This window comes from Cetorhinus maximus, chromosome 5 (genome assembly GCF_964194155.1).
Source record: "Cetorhinus maximus chromosome 5, sCetMax3.hap1.1, whole genome shotgun sequence".
In the NCBI taxonomy this organism is placed as follows: Eukaryota; Metazoa; Chordata; class Chondrichthyes; order Lamniformes; family Cetorhinidae; genus Cetorhinus; species Cetorhinus maximus.
In genome coordinates, this window is record NC_135883.1 from 129,547,946 (window position 1) to 129,559,791 (window position 11,846).

At 49.2% G+C, this 11,846-nt stretch overlaps 1 protein-coding gene across 1 annotated transcript in view; it reads right to left on the reverse strand.

Moving 5' to 3' along the window:
* mrap2a (melanocortin 2 receptor accessory protein 2a) overlaps positions 1-11,373 on the reverse strand; it is a 33,069-nt gene extending 21,696 nt beyond the window's left edge. The window contains exon 1 of the mRNA XM_078541334.1: positions 11,256-11,373. Within this exon, the coding sequence (XP_078397460.1) occupies positions 11,256-11,373 (118 nt within the window). The remainder of the gene's footprint in view (positions 1-11,255) is intronic.
* Positions 11,374-11,846: the final 473 nt, after the last annotated feature.

Sequence of the window (11,846 nt, forward strand, 5' to 3'; positions counted from 1 at the left end):
CGGAATCATACCCCCCTGCTGGATTGTGTGCCCCAGTGTTTCACAACAGCATATAAAAGGCATGCACTTGGCAGGCTGCACTTTGAGGGGAACTCGGAGATGAGTGCACAGTAACATTGCGCAGTGCTTGCACGGGTTGGCTGTTGGACTTCAAGGTTGAGGTGCATGGGGGGGGGTGGCAGTGGGGCAAGGGCTGCCCTGCAGTTGAAGGTAGTGCACAAGCACATGCGGGGTGAGGGGGAAGGAAGGCAGTCATGGACTAGGGAAACCTTGTATAAAGTGCCCACTCCTCTGCAGCTGAGACAGTTCAGACGCAGCCACATTGATATGCGTGGAGTCAGCCTCTAGGTTATCTGCCCACTCAGGCAACACAGAGGCATGAAAGTGCCACCAAGTGCTCCAGAGCTTTTCACCCCTTGGGCACAGACTGCAAACTAATGAGCATTTTGGTGGACTGCAGACCAGTTGGACAACTGGGCAAGTTGTACAATCTCGTTGCTAAAGCTGGCTGTGGAGCAGTCACTGGTGGAAGTGTTCACAGCCCCTTGCATCCTGGTTTGGACCAGTCTGCACCATGGTTCAAGCTAACAGGACAGCTTTGCAGTGCAGGTTAGGAAAATGCCTGCACCTGAGCTGAGAGGACAGCATATAGTCCAATGGGCAAAGCTGCCGCTAATTGGTCAGGTGGAGTGGGGCAGAGGAGGGTGGGGTTTCGGGCAGCCATTGCACTAAACTCTAGCCGTCCAAATGGTGGCCAGCCCTCTCCGGGGTGCATTAAGGGGCCTTCAGACTTAACCAAGAGAGCTTCTTTGAACAACCATGTTAATCCACAAGTCTCTCTCTTTCATCCTGAAGGAGGAGTACATCAGGAGCCTGAAGCCTGGTGAACTAGCTGTATGCCTCAGGGCTTAAAGAGAGTGGAAACGTCGGAGAAGAGAGCGATGGAGGCGCCTGGCTGCAAAGGGGGAGGAGCAACATCCTCAGGGAGAAGGGGGCTCCTGCACATGGTGCTGAAGGACCACAGTGAGCCATTGCTGGTCGGCGCCTAGCTAGACTCAGGGCCTACAGATGACACCTTTCATTCCTGCAGATGACCGGCGTCAACGAAGACTGTGTATGTCTAGGGAACTGGCCTGTCACATCTGCCAGCTACTGCAGGATTTGGCGCCATGAGGACATGGAGGGCATCCACTGCCAGTGGCCGTGAAAGTGACAGCAGCACTCAATTTTTACACCAGTGGCTCCTTTCAGGGTTCCACAGGTGACCTCTGTGGGGTATCACAAGCCTCCACCCACAAACGCATCCATGAGGTCACAGATGCCATCTTCGTGAGGGCACACAACTTTGTGCATTTCGCCCAGGTCCAAGACAGCCAAGATGCAAGAGTGATTGGGTTTGCCCAGAACTGGGGCTTCCCACAGGTGCAGGGTGCAATCGGCTCACTTGGTGCTCAGATCTCTGTCGCAACATGTGGTCAACTATGTCAACCGCAAGGGCTTCCATTCTCTGTAGGTGCACCTGGCGTGCGACACCACAAACACATCTGGCAGGTCTGCACTCAGTTCCCAGGGAGTGTGCACGACTCCTACATTCTCAGTGGATCACAGATCCCTGACGTCTTCCAGGGTCCACAGAAACTGCAGAGATGGCTCCTCGGGGACAAGGGCTACCCACAGAGGACATGGCTGATGACACCTGTGCGGCATCCTCAGACTACAGCAGAGTGGTGGTACAATGAGGCTCATACTGCAACTCGCAACTTGGTGGAGCAGACCAAGGGGATGCTGAAAATGAGGTTGCGGCGCCTGTGCCAGTCTGGTTGGGCCCTGCAATATAGTCCACAGAGGGTGTCACACATCGTTGTCGCCTGCTGCCCCCTTTACAACCTGGCGCTGCAACAGAGAGAGGAGCTGGCTGAAGGGGAGATGGAGGAGCTGCGCATCTCCTCTGATGAGGAGCACGTTGACGGGGATGAGGGTGAGGAGATCCTCGTAGATGATGATGATGACAATGAGGCCATCGTACTGGCCAGGCTTGCTCAGGAGGCCCTCATAGCTGCTAGATTTGTGGAGGATGATGACAACACGCATTGAGGAGACACCATGGACCCTCACATTGCATCTTTGAGTGTTTAACTCCAGTCCGGTTGATGGCAGCGCACATACCCTCTGTGAGAATGCTCCTGTCATGAAGATGCAGTGGAGGCCCTAATAGTCGCGGATTTCAGGAGGATGATGACGACATGCAGTGAGGACACTCTATAGATCTTCATGTTGCCCCTGTGAATGTCTGACTCCTGTCTGTCCGAGCACAGCTTGCTTGCACTCTGTGATCAGGGTCATGTTATAGAGATGCAGCCATGAAACTTTAGAAGCACCTGATTCTTTGTCAGCCTTCAGTATCTGACCCCTTCAGGAGCAGAGCGTCACTGGTCACAGATGCTGACGAGATCAGGGTGGGCCAGCCCCAACTTAAAGGTGCTGAGAGCACACAGAGAGAATGACGGAACTCTGTGACACCTGTCCACAACATTCTGGCAGCAATGACAAGCACCATCGAGGTGCAGACACCAGTAATGTGTCCAGTGAGTGTGAGGCTGGACCATCAATTTGGTCTGAAAGCTGCACAAAGCACAGGGAAGAGGTCCTGGACTGAGACACCTGCCTTTATATAGTGCAGAAAGGTTTCACATCTGAGTGACAAGAACACTGCTCATCAGGGCAAGGAGCCATAGGCAGGGAGACATTGCTGGGAGTTTACTGACAATAGTGAGCATTATGTACAAGTGATTAACACCTGTGCCCAGGCTGTGCAACAACATTTTCTTAACTTTCCTAACCTTGCCACTACGTCTTGGTGCTCCCCAGACATCCACAGCGGAGTTAGAGGCAGCCTGCTGACTGCTATGCCTTGTCTGTGATGACCATGGTGGGCATCCTCTGGAGGGCTGGGACCTGGAGGGCCCCGGCCTGCTTTCAGGGTCCTGCTGTGTGGTAGTGGCACCCTCCTCGGCCTGTGGAGCTGGGGCTGCTGAGAAGAGGAAATTTGAATGGGCCGGACACTCCCGGGGTCACCTGGATGGATGGCCCCGGGGTGGGGGGTACACCTGCTGATCCTCCTCCCAAGGGTGCCTGAGGGCCCCGGCTGATTCCTTGAGGGGAAGGGGTAGCTAGAGTGAGATTGGGCTGCCCCGCACCCTTCTCGCGTACACACTGTTGGAGGCCAACTATGGCTTTGGCAATGGAATTGAACCCATGGTCTCCATGGTGGCCACCATCCTATCAGTGTTGACCTTGGTGCATTGGTATGCTGATGCTATCCCCTCATGCTTTGCAATCTGAGGAGTGCAGCGGACATCCCTTCCTGATCTTCCCGAGCTTGCCTTTGCAGCTCCAGCACCTGCAGTATGACTGAGTCCAGAGGCTTGCCACCTGACTCGGACTCAGCAAATTTCTGGCCTCCAGCTGTCCTCCGAGTGCCGGACACCTGGGAAGTCCCTGCCGCTGCCCACTGTTGCTCAGAAAGTGTGATGTGCTCACCAGATTGTGAACCCGAGGCTACTCCTAAAGCTAGGTCCCCATGAGGTGTGTGTCTCTGCGCTGGCGGAGGGTGTGGGCGAGCACTGTGCTGGGACATCAGGGAGGGTGCCTTCAGATTCCCTCAGCTTGATTGGAGGCCCTGGGTCATCAATTTCATCAGCTATTTGGTAGATGCACCTGTGAAAGCAAGGAGAGATAGTTAGTACATGGCAGTGGCCTGTGAAACAGGACACATCACTCACAGCATGTTTGTCTGATGAATGTTGCACTGTTGGATCCTCACTTGGTAGAGCAGCGCCGACCTCACCATCAGCACAGGACCGGTCCAGATCCCCACTGGCCAGCTGGATGGCTTTGTTTTCAAAGTCTATGAGGACCTTGATTTCAGGCATTATTCCACAGATCTGTGACCTCTCCCTCTTGTTGTGTGCCAGCTTGTCCTGCATGAGTGGAGATGAAGAGATTGCCTGCAGGATGCGTGCCAGGTCAGATGAAAAGTATGCCTGGCTTGTGTGGGTGGTGAGTGGTCCCATAGAAGGGATGAGGACAATGAAGGTGTGTGTGAGAGGGTGAATGGTGATGTCCCTTGAACTGGCAGTAAGTGAGGGCCCTGTGGATGTGTGATGGGTTTGGGAGTGTGTGATTGGGGGTGATGAGAAGAGTGACTTTCATCCTGTTGCGGCACTGGGTGTCCAATTTTGCAGGGTGTTGGCGCTGACCAGCACTGCCACTGCCTCCCAAGCCGGGTTGATGATGTTGCTGCCCATCGTGCAGCTGGAGCAGGGGTAGAGGACATCACGGTGGGCCTCCACTGTGTCCAGGGATGCGTCATTGAACTTGGGGGCTGCAGTCTTTTTGCTTTTCGGGGCCATGTCTTCCATGCAGCAGTCGTGGGCTGGAAGTACTGAGATGTGCGCACGTGGCTGCACTTTAAATTCTGGTGCCCGGTGTGATGAAACTGCAACGTGATGGCCTTGCGGGTGAATGAGTGCCCGCCTGCCATGGAAACGGCAGGTTTCCCGGGAATGGAGCGGGTTTGATACGATACGGCGTGAGAAGCCGCCATTGCAGCCAGCGGGTAAAATGTCGTTTTCCCCGCCCGCTACCGCACTTAGTGCAAACCTGGGATGACTCTGCCCCAAATTTTCAGTCAGGGGCGGTGGTAGCACAGTGGTATTGTCAATGAACTAGTCATCCAGAGACCCAGGGTAATGTTCTAGGGACCCAGGTTCGAATCCCACCATGGCAGACAGTGGAATTTGAATCCAATAAAAACAATCTGGAATTAAAGGTCTAATGATGACCATGAAACCATTGTCAATTTCTGTAAAAACCCATATGGTTCACTAATGTCCTTTACGAAAGGAAATCTGTTGTGCTTACCTGGTCTGGCCTACATGTGAGTCCCAGACACCCACGGCAATGTGGTTAACTCTTAACTGCTCCCTGAAATGGCCTAGCAAGCCACTCAGTTGTATCAAACTGCTAAAAAGTCAATAAGGAATGAAACTGGCTGGCCCACTCTGCATCAACTTGGGCACCACAAACAACAATGGCAAACTCAGCCCTGTCGACCCTGCAAAGTCCTTCGTACTAATATCTGGGGACTTGTGCCAAAATTGGGAGAGCTGTCTCACAGACTAGTCAAGCAACAGCTAGACATAGTCATATTCATATGATAATGTACCAGCCACCACATCATCATCCCATCAGAGGTGGTATACAATCCGGAGGGAGTTGCTCTGGAGTCCTCAACATTGACTCCAGACACCGTGAAGTCTCATGGCATCAGGTCAAACATGGGCAAGGAAACCTCCTGCTGATTACCCCTCAGCTGATGTGTCAGTGCTCCTTCACGTGGAGAAAGCACTGAGGGTGGCAAGGACGCAGAATGTACACTGGGTGGGCAACTTCAATGTCCATCACCAAGAGTGGCTCGACTGAGCTGGCTGAGTCCTTAAGAGCATAGCTGTTAGACTGGGTCTGCAGCAGGTAGTGAGGGAACCAACAAGAGGGAAAAACATACTTGACTTTATCCTCACCAACCTGCCTGGTGCAGATACATCTGTCCATGATAGCAACGGTTGGAGTGACCACTGCACGATCATTGTGGAGATGAAGTCCTGTCTTCACATTGAGGATACCCTCCATCGTGTTGTGTAGCAAATCACCATGCTAAATGGGATAGATTTTAAACAGATCAAGCAACTCAAGACTGGGCATCCATGAGGTGCTGTGGGCCATTCACAGCAGTAGAATTATACTCGACCACAATCTGTAACCTCATGGCCTGCAATAGCCCCCACTCCACCATTACCACCAAGACAGAGAATCAACCCTGGTTCAATGAAGAGTGCAAGAGGGCATGCTAGGAGCAGCAACCTAAAAATGAGGTGTCAACCTGGTGAAGCTACAACTCAGGACTACGTGCGTGCCAAACAGCATAAGCAGCAAGTGATAGACAGGGCTAAGCAATTCCACAACCAATGGATCAGATCTAAGCTCTGCAATCCTGCTACATTCAGTTGTGAATGGTGGTGGACAATTAAACAACTCATTGGAGAAGAAGGTTCCACAAATATCCCCATCCTCAGTGATGGAGGAGCCCAGCATATCAGTGCAAAAGATAAGGCTGAAGCATTTGCAACAATCTTTAGCCAGAAGTGCCGAGTGGATGATCCATCTCGGTCTCCTCCGGAGGCCCCTAGCATCATAAATGCCATTCTTCATCCAATTTGATTCACTCTTTGATAGCAAGAAACAGCTGAAGTCACTGGATACTGCAAAGGCTATGAGCCCTGACAATATTCCAGCAATAGTACTGAGGACTTGCACTCCAGAACTTGCTGCAGCCCTAGCCAAGCTGTTACAGTACAGCTACAAGGCAATGTGGAAAGTTGCCCAGCTATGTCCTGTACACAAAGCAGGACAAATCCAAACCGGCCAATTACTGCCCATCAGTCTACTCTCGGTCGTCAGCAAAGTGACGGAAGGGTCATCAACAGTGCTATCAAGCAGCACTTGCTTAACAATAAGCTGCTCACTGACACTCAGTTTGGGTTCCGCCAGGGCCACTCAGCTCCTGACCTCATTAGAGCCTTGGCTCAAACATGGACAAAAGAGCTGAACTCCAGAGGTGAGGTGAGAGTGACCACACTTGGCATCAAGGCTGCATTTGTGGCATCAAGGAGTCCTAGTAAAACTGGAGTCAATGGAGATCAGGGGGAAAACTCCCTGCTTGTTGGAGTCATACTCAGCACAAAGAAACATGGTTGTGGTTGGAGGTCAAACATCTCAGTTCCAGGACATCACTGCAGGAGTTCCTCAGGGTGGTGTCTTTCGCCCAACCATCTTCAGCTGCTTCATCAATGACCTTCCTTCCATCATAAGGTCAGAAGTGGGGATGTTCGCTGATGATGGCACAATGATCAGCACCTTTCGCGACTCCTCAGAAATTAAAACAGTCCATGTCCAAATGCAGCAAGATCTAGAAAATATCCAGGTTTGGGCTGACAAGTGGCAAGTAACATTCACGCCACACAAGTGTCAGGCAATGACCATCTCAAACAAGAGTGAGTCTAACCATTACCCCTTGATGTTCAATGGCATCACCATCGCTGAGTTCCCCAGTGTCAACATCCTGGGGGTTATCATTGACCAGAAACTGAACTGGACTAGCCATATAAATATTGTGGCTACAAGAGCAGGTCAGAGACTAGGAGTCCTGCAACGAAACTCACCTCCTGACTCCCCAAAGCCTGTCCACCATCTACGAGGTACAAGTCAGGAGTGTGATGGAATACTTCCCACTTGCCTGGACGAGTGCAGCTCCCAGAACACCCAAGAAGCTCGAAACCATCCAGGACAAAGCAGCCTGCTTGAGTGGCACCCCTTTCACAAACATTCACTACCTCCACCACTGATGCACAGTAGCAGAAGTGTGTAGCATCTACAAGATGCATTGCAGGAACTCACCAAGCCTCCTTAGGCAGCACCTTCCAAACCCATGACCACTACCATTTAGATGGAAAAGGTCAGCAGATAAATGGGAACACCACCACCTGGAAGTTCCCCTCCAGGCCACTCACCATCCTGACTTGGAAATATATCACCATTCCTTCACTATCACTGGGTCAAAACCCTGGCACTCCCTCCCTAACAGCACTGTGGATGTACCTACGCCACAGGAGCTGCAGCGGTTCATGAAGGTAGCTCACCACCACCGTCTCAAGGGCAATTAGGGATGGGCGATAAATGCTGGCCTAGACAGCGACACCCACATCCTGTGAATTAATTTTTTAAAAAGAGTTTACTCCCTTAGCCGCCTTCTCTCTTCGGGCACCCACAAGGTAAGGGGCTATTTATCCATACCTATGGGTCTGGTTCAAGGGCACCAGTGCATAACCACATACCAGTGGGCCTGTGTGCCACACATCTGGTGACTGGGCCTCCTCCCAGTCCCATGTAGTTTAACTTTGGCCCATAAGGTGTCCAGTCTACATACAGGTACCACAGGGAGGCACAACATAGTGCTTGCTGATGTATTGGCGGGAGAGGCTTATGCACTCAGCTCATTGCTTAGCTAGCATTGAGAACTGAAAACAAGAGTTGACAAGCAGACTGACCACTACTAATGCTAACACACTTGATGCATTGCATCAACCAAAGACACACCTTGGACTATATTATCTTAACTATCCAGAATAATATCCTATCTTTAATAAAATTTCTCTTTTTTCCTTTCTGATATTTGTATACTGTGCAGCAAACTTGGCTGAGAGGATGGGCAGAACATGTCTGCCTGGACCTCTGCCTCTTCTGCTCCATGACAAGTTGGACTGGAGAGTGTAGGAAGGACTTCTCCTTCGAATATCCACCACTGCCACCCCCCACCCCACTGCCCCCTCATCCAATCCATGCAGCTCTTGCCTCTGGATAAGTGGTTGAGCTCTTCCTGATTGAAAAGTGAGATTGAAAAGCTCACTGTACGTGAATCAGAGAGAGCCTTGCCACACTGTGCAGCTCCAGTGTGCTTTATAATGTGCAATTTACTTTTACATTTGCCACACTGGTGGAAATAAATACCTTTCCCTGAATTTGCATCAATAACAAAAGCTGGGTTTCCAGGAGTTCAGGTTTCTCTTTTTTAATTACGTTCCTTTGAAGCCCTGGCTTTTTGCTGGGAAATTCTGTGGCAAACCGACAGACCACTCAGTGCAATTCAGCAAAAGCTCACAAGATCAGCACAGTTGAAATCTCATGTAAAAACAATCAGCAGCTGGCCAAGCGGGAATGATGGCTGTGATTATACACGAGGTTTGCCTAATCGGGAGGGCATGTCGCAATTTGGGTATGGACTCCTCACAATTTTCCTTCTATTCATTTTTAGGCAGAAGATAATAGGGGGAATGTATTGTGTTCCCAAAGGATGAATTGTGTTCTCAAAGACTTGTTATGTGTACCCAGTGAGCAAGCCTTTGTGCCAGAGTGAGAACCTATGAAATTACTAAGTGATTAAATTACTAAAGCAAGCTAGAAGGAAGTTCTGATACTCTCCGGGTAAGAAACTCAGGTTGGTCTATAAAAATGCTGCTGAGTGACTCTCAGTGTCCCTTTAGCTATGCTAACATGATGAATCTATTACAGCTAAACATTAAGCTAAATAAATCAAAGAATCACAGAATGGTGGAGCGATCCCTGGGGAATCCCGTAATATACCTTCCTCCAATCTGATAACCAACCTTTCACCACTACTCTGTTTCCTGTCAGGCAGCCAGCTTCTTCCTTTATCTTTATTTTCTTATCATCTTATTTTTTACTATCACTCTCTTAGCTGGCCACCTTATGTTAGAGATAAAACTGTGGACCTTGATGTTAATACTGAGGTTATCTGCAGAAGGCAAAGAGTGAACATTCGCGTTGTTGATTACATTTCAAAAGGAAATGTCTGGCATGGCTTTGCTGGAATTATTATTTTTTTAAATAGCATTTTGAGAGATTGTTCAGTTCAGAAGCGTTAGATAACATATAGCAGCACTGATTAGCCATCTTCCAACTGTTTTCAGCAATTGCAAATACAAAATAACTCAGCTGTTCTCCATGCAGCGCTCAAACTCTGGTGCTTCAATTCTTTCTTGGTCGTCTAACTGCATCTCATCTTTAGTAGAATATATATTTTTGTCTATAGCTTCTGTCTTTCTCTCCAATTCCCCATGACACATATTTGACCATAACTACAATACTCTATGTAATATTGGCTCAAATTTTCCGATCAGGGTCAGTCCTGCTTGCCAATCAGAAAGTTACGCACTTAGCTGATTACATTCCGATGCAGCATCCTGGAGAACTCGATCAGGGCAGGAATCCATACAAGGACCTGCAAAGAGGATCAGCGCAGAAGACATACCCCCTTTTTAGGGCACTAGCTGCTGTACAGTAAGTTTAAAGGCCCGTTTTGAATGTTAGTGAATAGGCGAGTGACGTAGGTAAGCGGGTGAAGTGGGGAGGCTGGGTAAGTGGATACGGGTGAGCTGGCTGGGTAAGTGGGGTGAGGTGAGTGGGTAGGGTGAGGGGTAAGTGTGTAGGGTGGGTAAATACGTGGGGTGGGTAAGTGGATAGAGGAGAAGAGGATAGCAGGGGTAGTACGTAGGTGGGTAGTCGGGTTGAGCCTGGTCGGGTCGAGTCTGGTCGGGTCAGGTTGGGTCAGGGGGTTAGTTGGGTCAGGTTGGGGGGTTAATTGAGTCAGGTTGGGGGTGTAGTTGTGTGGACAGTGAGTAGTCAGGTCAAGGGGGTAGTCAGTGGTCAAGGGGTGGTCTGGGGCAGTCGGATGGTCAAGGGACTAGTTGGGTCAGGTTGGGGGGTTAGTCAGGTGATCGGAGAGGTTAGTCAGGTCGGGTTGGGGTTAGTTGGGTGATCAGGGTCGGGGGCAATCAGGTTGGGTCAGGGGTAGTCGGGGAATCGGGAGGCTAGTCAAGGTTTGGAGGGTAGTTGGGGGGGCAAGCTGAGGTGACTGCGCAGTCAGTTTTCTAGTTATCCAGATGTTTGACTGGGTTTTAATCTATTTAACATTTCCTAGGTAACTATCCAGCTAAGTACCAGGATCTCACCCAAGTCTCCAACTGTAGCTCAGAGTTGGAGGCATTTGCGGAGGGTCCCAGAGCAGGAGAATTGCCCATTGGAAGTTGAAACTTCATGGGCAATTTCCACAGAGGTCTGCACATCAGAACTTCCACCAGCTCCCGACGTGAATCTCAGTCATACATCCGGTCTTTGATGATCTGGAGAATGGGAGGTTTGACCTTTGGGTAAATCCACTTAAAGTTGCACAGCAGCTTGACAAAGGCTTGGGAGCAGTCCCAAGGGGAAAACGTTATGGTTTAATGCTTCCCTCACAGAGTTTTGCTTTTACTGGACAGATGCTGATCCCTGTACCTGAATTCCCAGTACGCACTCTCTGTAGTAGGAGCATCAAGTCAAGGCTGATAGTGCCCATATAAGGTATCTGGATATGACAGGACCTGAAAATAGGAGGTGAATTACCCCTAAACACAATGGATTTACTGTTAAGAAGGAAATGTTTCCCTATGGACTGCGGTTCAATTTATGTCACATCCTTTGCCTGAATGCTAAATTATTATGGTTTATTTGCAACATGCCACTTGTTAAAATATTTGAATCATATTGGGTGATAAAATCCATCCATGGGAATAACTTACACTTGTGTGCTTTCAGTCCTTCAAAGGAAACTGGCTCATCATCGTAATACTCGTAGCGCCAGATATAGTCACTGTTGGAGACAATGGTCTTGTTTGTAACAGGATTAACTTCAGACATTTCACACCTGTAAGTAAGAATAATGTCATTGACATTCATTTTTGTGTTCTTTTAATTAATGAAATCCTGTAATCAAACTGATACCATATTTATCCCAAATGAATTCCAATGTACATGCTCAATGACTAGATTCTAATGTAGATGTACATCTTCAGGTACATTCAGTTCTCAGCTGTAATCAGATTATTCACCTGCTGTCAAGGATCTATTTGAATTCCTGTCTTTATCACACTGTAATATCAAACAAGACTATTTGGCAGTCTCATAGCTGTCATCTGCCATGACTTTTTCCCATCTTGGTCAAATCCCAAAGGAAGTTAGGAAGTTTTTTTAATCATTCAAAACTGGTGAACTAAAAAGGAACATTAGGGTTTTAAAATATATCCCAATTCATTAACTAAGGAGCTGATGATATTATGACTGTGGGTGATAGTTACAAGCCTATTAGCAACACCAGTGGAGTACATGCTTGT